This window comes from Squalius cephalus (assembly GCF_949319135.1).
Source record: "Squalius cephalus genome assembly, chromosome: 9".
NCBI lineage: Eukaryota > Metazoa > Chordata > Actinopteri > Cypriniformes > Leuciscidae > Squalius > Squalius cephalus.
In genome coordinates, this window is record NC_137130.1 from 3,206,920 (window position 1) to 3,231,091 (window position 24,172).

Below are 24,172 nucleotides of genomic sequence, written 5' to 3' on the forward strand. Positions count from 1 at the left end.
AAGGCGAACCGAACACACGCACCGACCTCATTGTTTCCGTTTGCGTGTTGCTCTAAAGATCAGGCCTGCGTTTTTAGTCAGCGATGTATGAAGTATATGATGATTTATGAAGTCTTTCCGGCCATGGCGCCATCACAAATCCTGTAAAATATGATTTTAATTTAATTTAATTTAAAAAAATGTCTGTCTTTTTATTTGTAGCTGGTCTACATGATCATTTAACTTAATTTATTTTGATGCGCTAGTAAGATTTCTGTTCATTTTTGTGTTTTTCGTCTCATCTTCCTGTCTTCTGAAGTATTACTGACGAGGTGAGATGGCATCTTAAAGACATGAACATTTTGGTTATTATTTTCTTCACCTGTATGCTGTTATTATTTTTATATGGAAAATGGGGGAGGGGATATCTGTGCATTTATTACATCTAGACACTTCAAATTTCATTCTCATAGACCATTGTTTATGGCAAGAGATTATTTGCTCACATTTAATCATTGTATTAAAATTACATAATACATTAAATTAATAAAGATTACGTTTTCTGGTTGTAAGGATAATTTCGGTGTCATACAGGTCAGTTCGGCTGTCTAAACTGTACGTTTCTCTATTCTAAATCCTGCCATCTCTGTCTTATCACATTAACCATATGTGACCCTGGACCACAAAACCAGTCACATGGGTCAAATTGTTGAAATTGAGATTTACACATCACATGAAAGCTGAATAAATAAGTGTTCCATTGATGTATGGTTTGTTAGAATAGGACAATATTTGGTTGAGATACAACTATTGTAAATCTGGAATCTGAGGGTGCAAAAAAATCAAAACATTGAGAAAATCACCTTTAAAGTTGTTCATTTATGTTGGCGATTGTGCTGCATTCACTCACAAAAATAAATGTTTTATATATTTACAGTTGGAAATTTACTAAATATCTTCATGGAACATGATCTTTACTTAATATCCTAATGATTTTTTGCATAAAAGAAAAATGGATAATTTTGACCCATACAATGTATTGTTGGCTATTGCCACAAATATACCCGTGCGACTCGAGACTGGTGACGTGATCCAGGGTCATATTTTTAATTGCTTTGTCAACTACATATTCAGGTATTTAAAGAATGAAGTATTTTCTGTGCAGAATGTCTTCAGCTCTGGGCTCATTTTCCTCCAGTTAGTTTCTTACTCATGTCTCACCCTTTTCTTATCTTGAATGGTGTTATGATCGACCAATCCCGACGTTTTCCTGTAAAGCCTGTGTACAGTGTGACAGGAGTGACGTGTAAACTCAAGGCAGAGCGACTGCATGGAATAAACACTGATGTACTGTACTAAACTCTCCGTGTTCTCCTCATTCTGTGCATGTCATCTTTAATGTTTCGCTTAACTGATACTCATGTCGTGTTGCATGTCCTTCACAGCCGTAAATAAGGCCTATATTTCACTTACAGAACTGAGTTTAAGGGCCAGATAACTTATCATTTAAAACAGAGTTGACTGTTCAAAGTTCACAAGTTTTATTGCATTTGCTAATTATGTAGATCATTAGGTCTCTGGAGTATTACTGTACAACCAGTGAGGAAAAACATCTAGGTTGCATTTCCCTAATTCACTTAATTGTATAACTATTAACAAATATTTAGCATTTTTATGTAATGCAAATTAGAATTAACCCTCTGGACCACCAATAACCAAAGCCTTGAAATGTAACACTTTTTTTTCTTTTTTTTTCAAGAAAAACTAATAATTTTCAGGTGATTTTATGATACTATGCAATATTTAGATTTAAAAAAATCCATTATAATTAATAAATGTAAAAATTAAATAAATAAAAAAGTCAATAAATAATATATTTCACATTAAAATAGAGTGAAGGCCTTTAAAAAAAGTTTTCAAGTAAGAATAGTTACATCTGGAGGCGTTAAAAAATAAAAACTTGTGTAATGTCGTGTAACCTGTAAAGTTCCCTGTATAAATATATAGAGAGGCGTTTGGATTCCCTTTGTGTTTTTTAGACACAATTTCTTAATATTTTTTTAGGTTTTGCATTTAGATATACACTCACCTAAAGGATTATTAGGAACACCTGTTCAATTTCTCATTAATGCAATTATCTAATCAACCAATCACATGGCAGTTGCTTCAATGCATTTAGGGATGTGGTCCTGGTCAAGACAATCTCCTGAACTCCAAACTGAATGTCAGAATGGGAAAGAAAGGTGATTTAAGCAATTTTGAGCGTGGCATGGTTGTTGGTGCCAGACGGGCCGGTCTGAGTATTTCACAATCTGCTCAGTTACTGGGATTTTCACGCACAACCATTTCTAGGGTTTACAAAGAATGGTGTGAAAAGGGAAAAGCATCCAGTATGCGGCAGTCCTGTGGGCGAAAATGCCTTGTTGATGCTAGAGGTCAGAGGAGAATGGGCTGACTGATTCAAGCTGATAGAAGAGCAACTTTGACTGAAATAACCACTCGTTACAACCGAGGTATGCAGCAAAGCATTTGTGAAGCCACAACACGCACAACCTTGAGGCGGATGGGCTACAACAGCAGAAGACCCCACCGGGTACCACTCATCTCCACTACAAATAGGAAAAAGAGGCTACAATTTGCACGAGCTCACCAAAATTGGACAGTTGAAGACTGGAAAAATGTTGCCTGGTCTGATGAGTCTCGATTTCTGTTGAGACATTCAGATGGTAGAGTCAGAATTTGGCGTAAACAGAATGAGAACATGGATCCATCATGCCTTGTTACCACTGTGCAGGCTGGTGGTGGTGGTGTAATGGTGTGGGGGATGTTTTCTTGGCACACTTTAGGCCCCTTAGTGCCAATTGGGCATCGTTTAAATGCCACGGCCTACCTAAGCATTGTTTCTGACCATGTCCATCCCTTTATGACCACCATGTACCCATCCTCTGATGGCTACTTCCAGCAGGATGATGCACCATGTCACAAAGCTCGAATCATTTCAAATTGGTTTCTTGAACATGACAATGAGTTCACTGTACTAAAATGGCCCCCACAGTCACCAGATCTCAACCCAATAGAGCATCTTTGGGATGTGGTGGAACGGGAGCTTCGTGCCCTGGATGTGCATCCCACAAATCTCCATCAACTGCAAGATGCTATCCTATCAATATGGGCCAACATTTCTAAAGAATGCTTTCAGCACCTTGTTGAATCAATGCCACGTAGAATTAAGGCAGTTCTGAAGGCGAAAGGGGGTCAAACACAGTATTAGTATGGTGTTCCTAATAATCCTTTAGGTGAGTGTATATTTAGACATTCCAAAAGACAATTTTTGTCAAGGTTTAAATATTTTTTTGTTAGATAAATATCAGGTTTTGCATTATGATTACAATCAAACATTACATTTAGTTAGAAAGGGAACACATGGAAAGCAGTTTTGTTAATCAGTATTTGATTGTTAAAAAATCTAACAAAATAAGGAATGGACAGGGATAATTCTTCATTGCGGTGCACTTTATTCTGCACAGTGGCTGAGTTTCAGTTTGTACCACCAAAAGATTCTCTGAAATTATTTCCCATTCATTTCCTCTGTCGGTCACTTTTGACCACGAAGAAGCCACGGGTGACTCTTTTTTTAACCATATATTCGAATCATGTCCATGATTTTCTGTGTGTGTGTGTGTTCACAAAGCTAATGTGGCAAAAGTCTCCAAGTGTCAATCCTTTCCGATGAAGCAAAAAAAATTTTTAAATGTAATATTAAATAATTTTGACTGAAGACGCCCAGAGGGTTAAAAAGCAAGTTTTTTTTTACAGTCTTTACAGTTTTTTATTTTTCTCAATGCCACGAGAACAATAGGTATTACATATTCACATTATCACATTAACATTGCCAGGAAATGAAAGAAAAAACTAAATAACATGAATATGAATAAAAAATAAAAAATATTACATAAAATCCAGTGCTTTTAAAGCATTACATGTTTTCAGTTTTTGTTTGTTTTTAGTTTGATCCAAAAGATTTAGATATAATTTAAAGTCATTTAAAAAATGTGGAAAATGTAGTTTCCATTAAGCCTAATAAAAGAAATAACTGTATAATATGTTGTTCTTTACATTCCAAATTGCCATTCTGGGTATAAAAAAGCACACCAAATACACACATATCATACACTTTTCTAAAGGTTTCTAAATCTTTGAGTAAATACAGTGAAAAAACAGATGCACAATAGTTTATTTTTCTAGTGCACAGTATTCACAGGTACATGAAATATCAAGCTTAAATCTTAAAACTTTTTTATATAACATCCCATGACGTTTCATTTCGGTTAGGGTTATTGCAACACATCTGCAGTGCAGCATCATTAATCTTGCAGATCCTCCAGTTGCTCTACAAGGAGATCGTGCAGTTCGACGCGTCGCATTCGCAGTGTGCCAAACCCACCGTGCAACTGTTGAGGAGAGACGTCAGCGCGCGTCAGGGGCGTCCTTGCGTCTGTTTCCCGGAAGGTCAATCTGCGCAGGAGACCCATAGTAAACGAGCTTCTCCGAACCACTGATTTACAGAGATATACTGTTATCCCGCAGAAGCGAGTTTAGCGGAGACTTCGACGCGACGCGAGCAGAATGAGTTCCGCGGGGCTGGAGAAGCTGCGGATGACCGGCGCGGGGCGAGCGATCGCCGCCCTGACCAGCGGAGGAGACGCGCAAGGTGACGCAGGGCCACAGATACACACACACACACACACACACACACATTTACTCTAGTGAAAGAGTAACACACTCTGTGAGTTAGGCAAGCGTGTTTGTTCATGTGACAGCAAAAAGCAAAGGTTTATATAAGACAGTATTTCCACAGTGAGATTAAATGTCCTGCACGGTCACCTGGGCAGATCTAGACTTCATATCAGCTGTTTTTGAGTTTAACATGCATTGAATGTTTATGGTGAAGCTCCACTGGTTGTAGTAATTATTCTAGAAGTTCTATATAAATCTGGGTAACAATCTACATGTACTTACCGTAGTAATAACAGTAATTTATGCATAATTCCATGCAACTAACCCTCAACCAAACCCTAATCCTACCCTAACCCTATAGTAAGTACATGTAGTTGCTTAATATTACTCAGTACTTAAATATATAATTACACTGTAACAATGACGCCTTAAAATTAAGTGTAACTTAAATCTGTGATCATAGGCGTAATTTGCGGGTGGGACATGTCCCCACCACTTTTTAAAACATCTTATGGCACGAATGTACCAATTCTACAAATAAATAAAACATCTCCAGTTAACTGGCAGAGCATTCATTTCATGTATCCACCATGTAGCGTAGGCTACTATTTAAATCGATTGCTGGACATCGTAATGTTATTGTACATATGATTTAGCATTGTATTAGCAACCCCCACCCCACCCCACCCCACCCCACCCCACCCCACCTGTCCCACCCGCTTTTTAAACCAGAGTTACGCCACTGTCTGTGATGCTAATGTAAGTACAGTATTGATGAGCAGGATCTGCCAGATGAACAGCTGAATCTCACTGAACCGGTCAAGAACAGCAGATTTCACATAATAAATGTAGCTTATTTTTTATATATTGTGGTTTTATTTCCATATAAATGAAGCACTTTTTAACCCTCATTTGCTCTATACTATTGATATGCTGATTATGCTGATATACTATATTGTACCAGACAGGGTTATTATAGATAACTAAAACTATTTAAAAAAATTGTTACTTATAATAAAAATAGTGCTGTCAAATTGATTAATCGTGATTAGTTGCATCTAGCATAAAAGTTTGTCTAACATAAAAATGTGTTTATATAATATGTGTCTATATGTTAAATATATATACACACACACACACACACACATTAGATAAAAAACAAACTTTAATGTTAGATGCGACTAATCGTGATTAATCAACTTGACAGCCCAAATATACACACACACACACACACACACACACATATATATATATATATATTATATATATATCTGATGATATATATATATACAATGTATGTGTGTGTGTATATATATAATATATATATATATATATATATACACACACACATATATAATATATATATATAATGTATGTGTGTGTGTGTATATATATATGTGTATATATATATATATATTTATATATATGTATATATATGTGTGTGTGTGCGTGTATGTATATATATATATATATATATATATATATATATATACACACACACACATATATATACAGTATATACAAACCTTAATGTTAAATACGATTAATCATGATTAATCGATTTGACAGCACTAAATAAAATGATAAAAAACAGTTCAATTAATAAATGCAAACTATAGTATTATATAATCATATTAAATATTATAAAATATATGTAATATTTTAATGGACAGGTTTTGTGAGAGTCGTATCAGATGTGCATTTTGAGTTTACACTGTATTAAAATCCAGAAACTGATTATTACTCACTATTGATGATTGTGAGCATGACGGGAGGTGATGATTGTAATTAAACTTCTGAATATGAGGATGAAACTGAACGTCTCTCCGTCAGGAATGAACGCAGCGATTCGTGCCGTGACCCGGATGGGCATCTATGTGGGCGCCAAGGTGTATCTGGTGTATGAGGTACAACATTCATGTCTTCACTGATCTGTGGGAATATATGGATATATGAGTATTAATGTGAGTATTCACTGTGATTTCAGGGGTATCAAGGGCTGGTAGACGGAGGAGACAATATTAAACTGGCCAACTGGCAGAGCGTCACCAATATAATTCAGCTGGTAAGATCTGGACTCAGATCAGTTTAGATCCAGACAGAAGTTCTTGCTGAGAACATCTGTGTCTGAAAAACAGTTATTATAACTCTTCTTTCTTCAGTTCACTACCGTTCAAGAGTTTGGGCTCAGTAAGATTTCATTCATTTATTTTTAATACTTTCATTCAGCAAAGATGCACTGATTCCTGAAGGATCATGTGACACTGAAGACTGGAGTAATGATGATGAAAATTCAGCTTTGATCACAGGAATAAATTACACTTTATTATATATTCAATTTCACACAGAAAACAGCTATGTTAAATTCTAATAATATTTCACAATTTTAACTGTATTTTTGGCCCTAATAAATATAGCAGAAGAGACTTCTTTCAAAAACATAAACATTTCTCACCGACTTTTTGAACGGTAGTGCATATTGTTTAATAAACTAATATATTATTTATTAATATTTTGAATCAGGTTTTTTATATTTTAGTTTTCATATCAAGTTTTTTGCAATTTTGCTATGTGCATATTTGTCAATTCTATTAGTTTTTGTATTGCTATGTATTTAGCTTTATTTTTATTCAGCATTTGTAATTTTAGTTACGCATTTATGTAAGTTAGTTGCCACGGCAGCATTTCCAATATTTAAGTTTGTCATCTAATCTTTATATTTAATATCAGCTGTATTTGAGTGACTGAAAGCGGTGTTTTAGTTGCAGTGAAACGGCTGTAGTGAAGGTTTCCTCTTGTTGAGTCTCTCTCTCTCTCTCTCTTCTGTTCTGTGTTCTCCGGTCTCTCTCTCTCTCTCTCTCTCTCTCTCTCTCTTCTGTGTTCTCCGGTTAAGCTGGTGAACTGGTAAGATGTTCTGCTGCATGTGCTTTCATCCAGCCTGGGAAAATAAAGATATCAGAATAACTAAGACAGTATTAACATTTATTACATGGCTTGGTTGAATTCTAATGTAGAATGCGGTGTGTTATTCCTTGATAACAGACCGCTGCTAACACACCGTTGCCATGAAAAACAGAGCGTTGCTATGGACGCAGGATTCTAACCGTAGAGACGGAACGGACTATTTTCTTTAGCGGAGGCAGTACAATCGTTTTTAAATCAATAAACTCCTTTTTAAATCAATATTTTGTGTCAAATTATTGATTTATTTGGTGGGTAGCCATGTAATAAGCGGGATAATGTAGAGCGAGGCGGTTATTATAGCGAATACAACCCCTTCAGGCTGATTCAAGATCCCTCCGCTTCGCGTCAGCTGATCAGCCTGTCGGGATTGTATTCGGTATAACAACCGCCTCGCTCTACATTATCTCTTACTTATAGATGCCGCAGGTAGTGTTGGAAATGCAGTAGTTTGGTCTGATGAAATGTCCTGTATGCAGTGACTTCAGCCTGAGTTTAAGATTATATTATTACTACTCAAGATTTCTATGATTCTGTGATCAAGTGCATCCATTATTAAGTGTTTATGGAGACTGTTAAAGGGACGGTTCACCCAAAAATGAAGATTCGGTCATAATTTATTCTCCTCATGTCATTTCAAGCCTGTATGCTGTCGTTGTTTCAGTGAAATTGCACTGATGAACTTCCGTCTGCTCTCAGAGTTCATTTGCAGTGTCGTTTGTTGATGCATTGCGCAGGTCTAGTTGCGCGCTTCATGTTTGTTGTAACTGAATGAGATGAATCAATGCAAGATTTTTTCATCTGATTGACAGAGGAGATTATCAATAACTTCTAATATAGTGCATGAGTCACATGGGCTCCTGTTCGGGTACTTTAGTGGGGTTTAACTTGCTGCACGCATGCATGTAGACTAGGGGTGTAACGATACACTCATGTCACACATCACGATACTGAACTCACGATACGATATTAGTGCGACACTCCAAGACATATGATAAAAGGTTAACTGTTGATTAAAATGCTAAATTTGATATTATATTGTGTGTGTAAAAAAATAGTCTTGGACTTGGTGCTGGAAACCCAAAGCACAGGACAATAGAGACACCAGAATAATATTCATGATTCTGAAGATGAAAATACAGAATTATTTTAGACGAATATGCTTGTGTTGTTTCACGACTAGATATATTTAAAATAATGTAAGCCACTTTTTACTGGTAACATCAGACATTTGGCATTATCAGGACACACAATATTCCCCCATTGCATTATTATACATAATATTCAACATTATATATAGTAGTTTAATATAGTACTGACACTAAAACTCATTTTGGATGAACTATACACAATACAGATATTCACTATCCATGATACATGTTGCATTTTTGTGTTGTGATATATTGTGACACGATATATTGTTCCACCCCTACTGTAGACAGAAATGTGTTTAATAACAGCATATAGCTTCAGGATGACATGCAGGAATTAGCAAATAAAGCCAGTATTTTCATTCTCTGGGTGAACCGGTTTAACTCCCGAGTGCAAACTCTGTTCACTCAGTGAGTTTGTGTGTGTGTGTGTCCGCTCACTGACGGCTGTGTTTCTGCTGTTTTCCTCAAGCTCACCGTGATGCATGAGGCTGTTCTGGCGCAGCGCTGACGTGCACTTATGCCTGTGCTGAAGCATTGCAATTTGCAAGTAATAACTCTATCAGGGTTCCTCAAACTCGGTCCTGGAGGGCCACTGTCCTGCACAGTTTAGCTCCAACCTGATCAAACACACCTAGCTGTGAGTTTCTAGTGATCCTGAAGACATTGATTAGCTTGCTCAGGTGTGTTTGATCAGTGTTGGAGCTAAACTCTGCAGGACAGTGGCCCTCCAGGACGAGTTTGAGGAACCCTGCTCTATATGATTAAAGAGACTCGTGTCTCTAAGCGTCTCCTCTGTGTTGTCGTCCTCCACAGGGAGGAACGGTGATCGGCAGCGCCCGCTGTAAGGCCTTCACCACGCGAGAGGGACGCTTAGCGGCGGCCTTTAACCTGGTGAAGCGTGGCATCTGTAACCTGTGTGTGTGTGGAGGAGACGGCAGCCTCACCGGAGCAAACATCTTCCGCTCGGAGTGGAGCGGACTCCTCCAGGAGCTGGTGCAGAAAGGTACCAAATGTGGAAATTTATAGTTTGCCATTATATATGGTTTTAAAGGTGCGTCGCCACTAACAGAACTGCAAAAATAATGACTAAATTGAAGTTTTAGTGAAGTTTTCTGCCCAAAAAAATAGGGGTTTGCAAGATATATTGGCCAACATATCGGTATCGGCCGATATATGTTCAGTTTTACTATTGTTATCGGCCCGATAAAAACACTTTTGGCTGATATATTACAGCTGATAAATAATGGATTATTTCCTTCCGCTGAGACGCTTCAGATGCGCACTGTTCAACATGATGGTTTTATATTGCTTGAAATATGATTGAATCACTTCTAAAAGGACGATATGGTTCAGTGCAACATTTTCAGTGCAGGTCTGTCATATATGCTACATAAAATTATAATGAGAACATTATAGTTGTGTGTTTGGGACATGGATTTTAATGGTGAGACTTTTGTTTTAGAAATCAGGCTCATAAAAATTATATAAACTTGGATTTACATTTATCAGCCAATATATCGGTTACTGGCTTTCAAATATAAAGAATTATCGGTTATCTGTTTCAACCAAAATGTTCATATCAGTGCATCCCTAAAAAAATGTTTTAAAAAAAACCTAAGGTCATGAAAGCTGACTCAAGCTCATGAATGATCAGTCGGGCTGTAAAGTCTCCTCAGGATAAGAATCATAAAGCCGTATCAAAGTGTCAACGCAAGCAGTGACTCATCAGTGTTCAGGAAACCATTTTGAAATGGTAGTTTCCCAAGATACAAGTGAAGTTCAGCTACAGTCAACTAGTTAGCTCTGCTACAAGTTACTTGCAAAAAGTTGTTCATTTAAAGTTGTTCCTTAATTATTTATTTATTTTCATATTAATAAATATATTCTTTATTTATCTTCTTTACGTGGCATCAAAGTTATTATTGTTAAGTAAACTATTAAAGTCCCCCTGTATTCAATAATTGTATCCCTTAAAACTCATCTTTGATCACCAAAATTACATATTTAAAAAATTCTTGAAAAATATCTTGAATGTAACTCGACACCCTTGCCTCATTTAGTATGCGCAGTTCTATGAATATGCAAATGAGCCCCGCCTCCACTCACTCACTCAGCTCAGAGATCCACTGGATGACGATCACACGTTGATCTGATTGGTTACAAGGTAGTTTGTGACGTCAGAAACACCAGCGATTTCAAAGCGTGTTTTTGAGACTGTCTTTGGTTCACTGCAGTTTTAAGGAGGAAATACTCAGCAATGCTGTCGACTTATGAATTTACACATGGTTTGTCTTAAAGCAGATTAAAAACACCACATAGACACATAAACAACATTAAAAGCTGGATTTTCACCACAGGGGGACTTTAAAAACATTTCTGTTAATTGAAAAAAGCTGGAATAAAATATAAATATTGGTTGAAAAACTTAAATAAAAATGTTAAATGTTGCCTTGGCAATAAACTGAAATAAGCTTAAATTGAAGACTGAAATAAAATCTAAAACTGAAGTAAAATGACGTAAATTACACCTAAATAGCAATATTAAAAACAAAAAACTAATAAAATGACAAAAGCACATAATGGAATTACTAAAAATGCAACTAAAGTTAACACAAAAACTAAAAATATAAAAAATAAAAGTAAAAACTAAAATAAAAACTGGCACGAACAATAAAAGTCACAATTAAACAGAAATTGAATGGATAAAATAACACTGATCTTGATCTAACTCAAAAATGTGGATGAACTGCAGGATTCTGCTAAATATTTCCCCACAAAGGAAGTCTTTGGACTGATGTGAACTATATACACATATTAACTCATACGCGTCTTATTGACAGGTCGAATCACGGCAGAGACGGCCCGTCAGCACGGGCACCTGAACATCGTGGGTCTGGTGGGGTCCATCGATAATGACTTCTGTGGAACCGACATGACCATCGGCGCTGACTCGGCCCTCAACCGCATCACTGAGATCATCGACGCCATCACCACCACCGCCACCAGGTCCAGCTCAACTACAGCATTCTCATCTACATTTAGCTTATCGAAAACTGCAATAAAAAACAATAAAAACGATATACACATATTTAATAAAAAAAGTAAACTTTTTAATTTTGTTTAAATTGATGTAATAAAATAACTAAATCTAAAACTGAATAAGAATTTATAAAAACATATTTAAAAAAAAACTACTAAAAATGACAGAAAAACAACAAAATTACTAAAACTTTAACTGAAATAATAAAAAAACCTGAAAATATAAAAATAAACATTAACTAAAATAAAATATTAAAAAAGTAAACTTTAAATTTAGTTTATCCTGATGTACTAAAATAGCGATGTAAAACTGAAATAAAGTTTAATAAAAACTATATCAACATTTTAAAAAAACTACTAAAATGACAGAAAAACAACAAAATGACAAAAACTTTGGCTGAAATTAAAATGAAAAATATAAAAATAAACGTTCACTAAAATATAATATAAAAAAGCAAACTTTTTAATTTAGTTGAACTTGATGTAATAAAATAAAATAATCTAAAACTGAAGTAAAATGTAATAAAAACTACACGTTTTTAAAAAAACTACTAAAATGAGAGAAATGCAGAAAAAATGACTAAAACTTAAATTTAAACAAAAATCGAAATTTAAAAATAAACATTAACTAAAATAAAATATAAAAAAGTAAACTTTTTAATTTCATTTAACTTGATGTTCTAAAAAACTAAATGTAAATCTGAAATAAAAATTTATAAAAAAAACTATATTCAAATGTTTAAAAAAAATGACAGGAAAAAACAAATTTACTAAAACTTTTATCTAAAATTAAAATGAAAACGGAAATATTAAAAACAAAACAAGAAAACACTAAAATGACAAAAACACACAACAAAATGACTAAATCTTTAACTAAAATCAAAATGGAAAATATAAAAATAAAAGCTAATTGAAAATATTATTAAAAACTATAATTGTATCTCAACGATAATGACACTGGCTATAAGACAAACTGTATAGATAAGAAAATATAACATAATTAATGGAAAGCTGGCTGTGCCTGACGACTGATTTCCTGTTGTTTGTTCAGGAATGCACTGAATGTGTGGAATTCCCGTCTTGTCTCGTCTCGTCTCTCTTGCTCTGTTGCGACAGTTTCCCGTAGCATTATGCACATTAAGACAAGTTTTCATCATTTTAAGTGCTCACTTTGTGTTATTGATCTTTTTTTCCAGCCATCAGCGCACGTTTGTGCTAGAGGTCATGGGTCGCCACTGCGGGTGAGTGTGAGAAAAACTGCACGCACACCAAGAAGATCATGGGAAGATTACAAACATGTTTAGATTGGAGATTATGTGTACGCTCTAGCAACCACATAGAACAATCTTGGCAAACACCCAAACATTCTAACAGTGCCCCTAGCAACCACACAAAACATCTTGGCAACCACCCAAACATTCTAACAGTGCCCCTAGCAACCACACTAAACATCTTGGCAACCACCCAAACATTCTAACAGTGCTATAGCATCCACCCAGAACTTATTGGCAACAGTTATTTTCAGTATTGTTTATATAATATTACAGTATTTATTAATACGGCTAATTTTCTGTTTTAGTTTTAGTTTGCTTTTTTTAACTTTACTAGTTTTTTTTTTTAAAGCTTTAATTTTTATTTCAGTTTTAGTAATTTTAGTACTTCAAATTATATTTCTATAAACTTTAGTTGCCAAGGCAACATTTCTAATTTACCTAAAATAAGTTAAGTTTTATAAATACTTTATTTCAGTTTACCTTTATTTTAAAATGTTCCTTTTTCCTTTTAATTTTAGTTAAAGTTGTAGTCATTTTTGGTGCATTTCTGTCCTTTTAAGTAGTTTTTGTTTTTTTAAATATATCTATGTAGTATTAATTCATTTTCATTTCAGTTTTAGATTTTCTGCTGCAATTCAATGCTCTGCTGTTTATTTAATCATTTTCCAAAAATGAAAATTCTGCCATGATTTACTCCTCCTGACAGGTTTGGATGAGGTTGAGATAATAATATATAATTGAGATAATAATATAAGTTCTGTCATGACAACTCTCTGAGTGTTTGGTATGGTAATGGATATGATAATATAGATATGTTTGGTCTTGATGGAATAGATCTGCTACACCTCTGCTGTACAGTATAGCGTTCATGAATTAGCCGTAGCAGATCTACACAGGTGGAGCTGGGGAAGGTGAGGGTTTCTGAAAGCGTTTTGTGTGAACTATCCCTTTAAGGACCGATCAGCCTGTGCCATCTAGGGTGTCATGACAGAACTTTTTAGTGTCACTGATGTTTTGGGTTTTAGAAGAGCACATTATAAATAAAGTGCATTATTATGCTCACTGACGTCCAGTATGTGCCTGTAGTGTTGGCACTGACCCTGTTCTCCTGCAGGTATCTAGCGCTGGTCTCGGCTCTGGCGTCTGGAGCCGATTGGCTGTTCATCCCTGAAGCTCCTCCTGAGGACGGCTGGGAAGAGCTCATGTGCGCTCGACTGGGAGAGGTGAGATCAGTTATAGATCATTAAACACACTGATGGAGCACACATAATGGCATTTATGAATCGTGACATTCATTTATAATTACCTGTAGTTTTAAGAGCATTGTTTTTATATTATCAGATTTTGTTTTAATTTTAGTTTAAGCATTAGAAATTTTGTAATTCGTGTCAATTTTTTAATATTATTATATAGCTTTCAATTATTTTTATTATAGCTTGAGTCATTTTCGTAAAGATTTGATTTTTCATCTATTATGTGAGGGATAATGTACATCCAGCCGATTGTTATCTCAGAATAAACCCTGACAGGGTGATCAGGATCAGGTCTTCATCAGCCTGATGGGGTTTATTCTGAGATCACACACACACACACACACACACACACACACACACACACAATCTTGGCAACCACCCAAACATTCTAACAGTGCTATAGCATCCACCCAGAACTTATTGGCAACAGTTATTTTCAGTATTGTTTATATAATATTACAGTATTTATTAACAATTTTAATACAGCTAATTTTCTGTTTTAGTTTTAGTTTGCTTTTTTAACTTTACTAGTTTTTTTTTAAAAAAGCTTTAATTTTTATTTCAGTTTTAGTCATTTTTGTTCTTCAAATTATATTTCTATAATATTTTGTTTCTGTTAGTTGCCAAGGCAACATTTCTAATTTACCTAAAATAAAAAGGTTACCTTTATTTGAAAATGTTCCTTTTTCCTTTTCCTTCACACACACACACACACACACACACACACACACACACACACACACACACACACACACACACACACACACACACACACACACACACCTGAAGGGGTTTATTCTGAGATCACACACACACACACACACACACACACACACACACCTGAAGGGGTTTATTCTGAGATCACAGACACACACACACACACACACACACACACCTGAAGGGGTTTATTCTGAGATCGCAGACACACACACACACACACACACACACACACACACACACACACACCTGAAGGGGTTTATTCTGAGATCACAGACACACACACACACACACACACACACACACACACACACACACACGAAGAGGGTTTATTCTGAGATCACACCCACACACACACCCACACCCACACCCACACACACACACACACACACACACACCTGAAGGGGGTTATTCTGAGATCACACACACACACACACACCCACACACACACCTGAAGGGGGTTATTCTGAGATCACACACACACACACACACACACACACACACACCTGTAGGGGGTTTATTCTGAGATAACAACCGGCTGAATGTACATTATCCCGCTTATTACACTCCTACTTGCCACATAAGTAAATAATTAGACACGAAATATTGATCTGAGTTGAAATATTTTATTAGCTCTTTAAACGCAAAGCTTCCGTGGAGAGAGCCGTTTCAGGCAAGATCAAACTAGACGGACATTTAAGAGATACGGTATACAGTCATATCACTTATTACACAGCATTTCAACACATAATAAATAATTATGAAGATAAGATAAGATATTGATTTCATATTAAACTGTTTTAAAATCGTACCTGTTTGTATAATCCAACAGTGTACAAAACAGTCACAAAATGGCCGCCGCTGCGTTTCTATGAAACAAGAGAGAGCGAGTCCACGATACTGGATGGCATAATTAAATAACTCTACACAAAATATTGATTCGACTGAGTTTTAATATTTTATTAGCTCACCAAATGCAAAACTTGAACAAAGAAAACCCGTTCCTAGCGACCGTCCCCCCCCCCCCTGGTTGGAGATTTTTTGACTTCCGGAAATTACTTTGTGTAGGTTGGGATGTCTGGGATGGCGCGATTGACCAATCAGAATCAAGTATTCCACAGAGCTGTCTTACACGGCTGTCTGAAATGCTTGATTCTGATTGGTCAGTCGCAACATTCTGAGGTCAGTTATTCCCCAATAGAGTGCATTAGCACCCGCAGACGGGATAGAAATAACAACAGCCCAGTTTCACTTTATGACTGCTGGATGTGTTTGCTCAGAGCCGCAGTAAAGGATCCAGACTGAACATCATCATCATCGCTGAAGGAGCCATCAACAAAAGCGGTGAGGCCATCACCTCCAACTACATCAAAGACGTGAGTGAAGCTCTTCAGATCGCAACAGGAGACAAGCTCTTAAAGGGACAGTTCACACAAAAGTCATTTACTCGCCCTCAAGTTGTTCCAAACCTGTATGGATTTCTTTCTTCTGCTCAACACAAAACATGATATTTAAAAATATATGGGTAACCAAAAAGTTGATGGACCCTTTTGACTTCCATAGTATGGACAATAAAATTACTATGGAAATCAATATCGACATTTTACCAACATTCTTCAAAATATCTTCTTTTGTGTTCAGCAGTAGAAAGAAACTCATACAGGTTTGGAACAACTTGTGGGAGAGTAAATGATGACAGAATTGTACTTTTTGGTTGAGCTAATCCCTTTAAAGTAATTTTAGTACATGCTAATTCAATTCCTATAGATATTATTTACACCTGCTTTAGTTTTTTCATCAAATTTACCATAAGTTTGCACTTACCATAAGTGATATGAACTTGTGGAAGCTTGTTTCCGCCACAGAACAACAAAAAATAAGGCATTTCTTGCAATTGTGAGTTTATATCTCACAATTCTGTGAAAAAAAGTAAATTACCAGTAATAAACTCGGAATTGTGAGGAAAAAAAAAGTCAGAATTGTAAGAAAAAATTGCAATTAACTCGAGTTTATATCTCACAATTTTGACTTTTTAATCTCGCAGTTCTCGAGTTTATATCTCACAATTAAAGTCAGAATTGCGAGTTATGAACTCAAAATTGCAAGATATAAACTCACAATTTGAAAGAAAGGAAGTCAGAAATGTACCTTTTAACTTTGCAAGGAAAAAGTCAGAATTGTGAGATAAAAAGTCGCATTTACCTCTTTTATTTTTTATTCAGTGGTGGAAACAAACGTCCACAGTCTTCTGATAAAAAGTCTTCTATAGAGACAATTTAAAGCTGGAATTGATGTCATTTTCATAAATTGATACATTTTGCAACACTTATTTTCTGTGAAGCTGCTTTAAAAACTATGTTTATTATATTATATGTTTATTATATAAAGCATAATAGAAACAAATGTGTTGGAAAGAGACCAATAAAACAAGTATCAGCAGCTCTCTTCTAACACTGCTTAACCAATCAGATGTGTATAAATGACCATGTGATTTGTGATTGTGTGCAGCTGGTTGTGTCTCGTCTGGGTTATGACACCCGGGTCACTGTTCTGGGTCACGTCCAGAGGGGCGGGACACCGTCAGCCTTCGACAGAGTTCTGGTAAATAAACACTTTCAATTAATTAAAGGTGCACTGTGTAATATTTAGGAGGATCTGTTGAGAGAAATGCAATATCACATACACATAACTATGTCTTCAGTGGTGTATAAAGACCTTACTTAATGAACCATTGTGTTTTTATTACCTTAGAATGAGGCATTTCTCTCTACACACCGCGGGTCTCCTTACATCGACAGTTTCTACAGTGGCCCTGAACGGACAAATGCGTTTTTGTGTTGTTCTTCGTGTAAAGAAGCTACAGCTAAAGTCAGCGAAGAAAACACAGTGATGAACAAGTGACAATAATATTTGCAATAATATCGTTTTACTGAATAATTAAGTAAACATAATTTCTTAATTTATCTTTGTAAAGAAACCTCATTGTTTATCTGGCTACTCTCTGCTGTCTCAGACGACGACATCACTTCCTGTCGGCCACCGTAACTTCTGTTGATTGCAATTCGTAACCTCACCACTAGATGCCGCTAGAAATGACACAGTGCACCTTTAAACCCTAACAGTAGTTTTGAGTAGTGATGTTGAAGTGAGGCTGTGGATGTTCTGTCCTGTAGAGCAGTAAGATGGGTGTCGAGGCCGTGGTGGCCCTGCTGGAGGCGGGACCGGACACCCCCGCCTGTGTGATCGGCCTATCAGGGAACCAGGCCGTGCGTCTCCCGCTCATGGAGGCCGTAGAGATGGTGAGTCTCTTCAGTAGTCCACTGTTTTTTACTCCCAATATTTTTTTAAAACTGCATTTATACATTTGCAGACATATAAAAGGTATTACATCAATTACAAAATGAGACAAGATGTCTGGTAAGAAAAACAAGAAACAAAACAAGTCTATACAATCTCAACATTAACCAGTGCATGAAAAACAATAGTTTTGTCAAGTATATCTTGCCTTAAGAGAATAATTTGCCTCTCTTTCTTACAGACTAAAGAGGTTCAGAGGGCCATGAATGAGAAGCGGTTTGAAGAAGCCATCCAGTTACGGGGCAGGTGAGACGCTTCGATTCAGATTCACACGTGAAGTTAATTATCATCTGTGTTTATTAGCAGATAAACCTGCTGAGGTCAGAGTTTGAGCTGACTGATGTCCACACAAGCGAGTAATAATGAATCATATGATACTGTTTACAGGAGTTTTGAGAACAACTGGAACATTTATAAGTTGCTGGCCTATCATAAACCTGCTGTGGTCCAGGTAACACACGAGCACTAAACCTGATTTTACTGCATTATATGTGACATGGGTACATTTTTTGATATTGAGATGTATACATCATCTAAAAGCTGAATAAGCTTTCCATTGATGTATGGTTTGTTAGGATAGGACAATATTTGGTCGAGATACAACTATTGAAAATCTGGAATCTGAGGGTGCAAAAAAATCAAAACATTGAGAAAATCTCCTTTAAAGTTGTTCATTTATGTTCACGATTGTGCTGCATTCACTCACAAAAATAAATGTTTTATATATTAACAAAATATCTTCACGGAACATGATCTTTACTTAATATCCTAATGATTTTTGGCATAAAAGAAAAATCTATAATTTTTTGACCCATACAATGTATTGTTGGCTATTGCCACAGATAAACCCGTGCGACTCGAGACTGGTGACGTGATCCATATACAAAACTGTAAACTTTTACATTCAAGTCATTTTTTGCAACTGGTACTTATAAAAAAAAATTGTAGCTAAGATATCAGGGCTTATGGATCATAAAATGCTAATATTAAAGTCAAGTTTTATTTTTATAGCGCTTTATACAATACAGATTGTTTCAAAGCAGCTTTACAGAGATAAACAGGGAAATAACAGAATCAATGATGCAAACATCAAATATTCAAATTCTCTAAAATGACAAAAGTGTTTCTATTTCTATCTAAGTGTAACAGCATTTCTTTCCCCAATGTTTTTGAATAATTCCATTTAAAATGCATAGACTTCCATTAGAAAAGAGCAGATTCTTGGTGCTCAGTGAAGGGTTGGTTTGGTTATGTGTTCTTCCATTATATCCCAGTTCCCTATATTAAATGTTATTGATTTTGATCTCAGAGCAACTACTCGATGGCCATCCTGAACGTGGGAGCTCCAGCCGCCGGCATGAACGCTGCGGTGAGGTCAGCGGTGAGGGTCGGTCTGGCCACGGGACACCGGGTTTACTTCGTCAGCGATGGATTTGAGGGTCTGGCCAATGGAGCGGTGAAGAACTATGCATTTCAATGATTTCTTTAATGATGCATTTTAAAAAACGGTCATAAAATGTTGACGTTTGGGAGCACAGACTTAAGTTTGATCTCATTTTTAAAAAGACCTGTGGCAGATTATTGCTGAAGTAAAAAAAAGTTTAAAAAATGAAAAAAAAAGTTATAGAGGTTTAGGTTTATGAAAATGATTCATGAACAATATTTTATATAAAATATATATTTTATGAAACATGTTGAAACTGCTAGAAAATCAAAGCCATAAATCTAAACAAGTCGTGTTCCAAATTTCAATTATTACACACATACAAACCACACTCCATACCAACACACCCACACAATTACAGCTGCTTAATTGATCCAATTGGCTCTATAATATGCATAAGCAGAAAACAGGAATAAAGCGAGTATTTGCTTTATAGGCCAAACCTGAGAAAATGGCACCATCTGGTGAAAAATAGTAAAAATTACAAATTTTAAGCCTTGCAAACAGAATGAAAGCCTATTAACAAAGATTTCATCATTTTATAGTTAAATGGCCCTGGGATTAAAAATTGCAGTTTCAATGGGGACATTTTTATCCAAAAGGTCCCGATAGGAACTATTTTGTGTTGCTAGTGCAAAATAGATTTATTAAAGGAAATGGGGGTGAAATAGTAAAATTCCAATAAAAATACACACCTGTGCCAAATTTTATGCAGTTGGCATTAACACAGGCAAAAGGGTTAAGTAGTATTTTTGTGCTTCAATTCCATGACATTTCGTGTTATAGTATACTGTAAATTCCATTTCTATGACTGGATTCCGTGATTCCATCCAACCAATGATCCTATTATCCATAATTCCCAAATGCATGCAACAAATGAGTGCAATCCAAATGAACAAATGGACTGTTTTTTAGGTAAATGAAGTGTCGTGGAATCAGGTGGCCGGCTGGACGGGTCAGGGCGGATCTCTGCTGGGAACTAAACGGTCAGTCATCTTTAAAAGTCAGTGCATTTTTCACTGGCTCTTTAATTTAATCCCAGCTTTGTGACCCTCAATGTTCTCCAGAACTCTTCCCAGCACCTGCATGGAGAAACTGGTGGAAAACCTCAGCAAGTTCAGCATCCAGTCACTGTTTGTCGTCGGAGGTTTTGAGGTACACAAACACGTTAATGCAAACTAATAGACATGACACTTATTCTGTGTAATGTGTTTCTTTGTTCTTCAAAGAGCTTGCTTTGTCGCTTCAACAACCATAACCTTTTGTAGTAAGATTGCACTTTTTGTGTATTTTATATATATATGTATATAGATGTATATATGTACAGTACCAGTCAAAAGTTTGGAAACATTACTATTTTTAATGTTTTTGAAAGAAGTCTCTTATGCTCATCAAGCCTGCAGTTAAAAAAACAAAAAACAAAAAAAAAACAGTAATATTATGAAATATTATTACAATTTAAAATAATGGTTCTCTTTTTAAATATACTTTAAAATGTAATTTATTTTTGTGATGCAAAGCTGAATTTTCATCAGCAAGTACTCCAGTCTTTGGTGTCTTATGATCCTTCAGAAATCATTCTAATATGATGATTTATGATCAATGTTGGAAACAGTTGTGCTGCTTAATATTTTTTTTATAACCTAAGATACTTTTTTCAGGATTATTTGATGAATAAAAAGTTAAAAAGAACTGTATTTATTTAGAATAGAAATCTTTTGTAACAATATACACTACCGTTCAAAAGTTTGGGAACAATAACTTTTTTTTTTTTAAGACATTAGTACTCAAGAATGTGTTAAATTGATAAAAGGTGATGGTAACGATTTATATTGTTAGAAATGTTTTTATTTTGAATAAATGCTGTTTTTATGAATAAATGCTGTTAACGTTTTACTCATCAATGAATCCTGAAAAAAGTATTCCAAAAAAATATATTAAACAGCACAACTGTTTCCATCATTGATAATAACTGAGCATCAAATCATCATATTAGAATGATTTCTGAAGGATCATAAGACACCAAAGACTGGAGTACTTGCTGATGAAAATTCAGCTTTGCATCACAAAAATAAATTACATTTTAAAATATATTAAAAAAGAGAACCATTATTTTAAATTGTAATAATATTTCATAATATTACTGGTTTTTTTTTGTTTGTTTTTGTTTTTAACTGCAGGCTTGATGAGCATAAGAGACTTCTTTCAAAAGCATTAAAAATAGTAATGTTTCCAAACTTTTGACTGGTACTGTATATATATTTGTATATATGTATATATATTTGTATATTTCTTATTTTTATTCCGATACCTTTATGTTTATATGATTTTTTAATTCTCCTTTTGTGGTCATTTAGTAAAAATGTAAAAGTGTCACTGTCTTTTTTTGTTTTTTTTTTTGACTATTGCTGATTTTGTAGTAAACAATTAGTATGTACTGTGTAACAACAGCTGTACTATCCAGATTATGGGGGGCAAAAAAATCTTTGTTTTTACATTTTGATATCTATTGAATACTGTCAAAATTTGGAAATAAAATTTGAATGTTTTTTCTGTATCACCCAGCCCTATTTCTATTTCTATTATCTTCCATGAAACGCAAAATTAAGTTTTCAATTCAACAACAAAAAAATGTCAGCACTGCACTTTCTGATATCTGACTGCACTCTCTGTGGTGTCCAGGCGTACGAGGGCGTACTGGAGTTGGTTGAAGCGAGGGGCCGTTATGATGAATTATGTATTCCCATGTGCATCATCCCTGCCACCATCAGCAACAATGTTCCAGGCACTGAGTTCAGTCTGGGCAGCGATACTGCGGTTAATGCAGCGATGGGCGTAAGTACAGGACTCACACACTCACATAAACACTCATAGATATTCCCTCTTAGATTATTGGAATATGTATTTTACCAAACCTAAATGTGACTTGCAAGAAATGGAGAACACAAGAAAATATTGTGGCTCTGTTTCCAAATCTAGTGAGCTGCCTATACACAGTAGACGATTTTGCTAGGGTGCGTCTGTAAACTTTTATTTTTTTGAAGTTGTGTCAGAATTACAACGCTTCAGAGAATACATTTTTCTGTCTCCCAACCCTACATACACACTTAGAGCAACATATGTGCACCAACACAAATGCTCTAAGTTAGTGTAACGCTGTGTAAGAAGCCTAATGCTAAAGCAGCATTGCATGTGCAGTTTACTTTGTGGACAAAGCAATCCCATAGTGCATCATGAGAAAAGATTAAGTGAGATATCTGTGAAAATATTGAAAGAATCAATAAAAAAACCATACAATTTCACCTAATATTTATGTGTCCTGGCTTGCAACTTCAAGGTCATGGGTTTGATTCCCAAGAAATGCATGAACCGATACAATGCAAAATACTGAATATGCAATTGAAATCGATTTGGGTAGAAGCATTAATGTAAAATTTAATTATAAATGTATTTTTATGCTTATTTTTTATTTATTTTTATTGCAAATTTTAACAAACATAAGATACAAAGACAGACAAACTTTTAAACAATAAAAAAGTTCAATAGTCATGTAAAGAAGCCTAATTTACCTTTTGAGAATTATTTGTCAAGAGATGTAAAAGAAAGAAAAGAAAAAAAGAAAAAGAAAGAAATACAAGAGGGGGCACAAGAATGAATAAAAGAATATTAAACATGGCACAAATTCTAGATTTTATTTTTATGTCTTTCTTATTTACATGTATTTAAGTACAAATTCAATTCTCGTTTGAAAATGTCAAAGTGGGGTTTGCTTTTTGTACATTTAAATTTATGGATATAAAACTTCCCAATAAATAAAAGGCGGTTAATACAAAAACTTGCTTTGATTAAATGTTATGCTTATTAATTAGTTAATCAAAATTGTTAGTTCATGTTAGCTCAGGTCCATTAAATAACATTAACAGATACAGCTTTAGATTTTAATAATGTATTAGTAAATGCTGAAATTAACTTAAACATTGAAATTGTATTTAAGTACAAATTCAATTCTCGTTTGAAGATGCCAAAGAGGGATTTGCTTTTTGTATATTTACATTTATGCATATAAAACTTTCCAATAAATAAAAGGAGGTTAATACAAAAACTTGCTTTGATTACATTTGAAATTTTCGGTTTTGAAACGAGGCTTGTATCTGAAAAGCTTGCACACCTGCATACCTTAATTGCAGAAGCTATAAATAAAGATGCCGTGTCGCTGCATTCGTCGTCTAGTTTTTAATCTGAAGCTGGTCTGTGTTT

The 24,172-nt window shown here is 35.2% G+C and overlaps 1 protein-coding gene across 1 annotated transcript in view; it reads left to right on the top strand.

Moving 5' to 3' along the window:
* The first annotated feature begins 4,359 nt into the window (after window positions 1–4,359).
* pfkla (phosphofructokinase, liver a) overlaps window positions 4,360–24,172 on the top strand; it is a 28,554-nt gene continuing 8,741 nt past the window's right edge. The window contains exons 1-16 of the mRNA XM_079881954.1: window positions 4,360–4,690; window positions 6,550–6,623; window positions 6,704–6,781; window positions 9,645–9,834; window positions 11,672–11,837; window positions 13,067–13,111; window positions 14,259–14,367; window positions 16,395–16,490; window positions 17,623–17,715; window positions 18,288–18,413; window positions 18,653–18,717; window positions 18,859–18,922; window positions 19,781–19,927; window positions 20,831–20,901; window positions 20,983–21,070; window positions 22,598–22,750. Of these exons, the coding sequence (XP_079738080.1) occupies window positions 4,606–4,690; window positions 6,550–6,623; window positions 6,704–6,781; window positions 9,645–9,834; window positions 11,672–11,837; window positions 13,067–13,111; window positions 14,259–14,367; window positions 16,395–16,490; window positions 17,623–17,715; window positions 18,288–18,413; window positions 18,653–18,717; window positions 18,859–18,922; window positions 19,781–19,927; window positions 20,831–20,901; window positions 20,983–21,070; window positions 22,598–22,750 (1,650 nt within the window). The 5' untranslated portion in view covers window positions 4,360–4,605. The remainder of the gene's footprint in view (window positions 4,691–6,549; window positions 6,624–6,703; window positions 6,782–9,644; window positions 9,835–11,671; window positions 11,838–13,066; window positions 13,112–14,258; window positions 14,368–16,394; window positions 16,491–17,622; window positions 17,716–18,287; window positions 18,414–18,652; window positions 18,718–18,858; window positions 18,923–19,780; window positions 19,928–20,830; window positions 20,902–20,982; window positions 21,071–22,597; window positions 22,751–24,172) is intronic.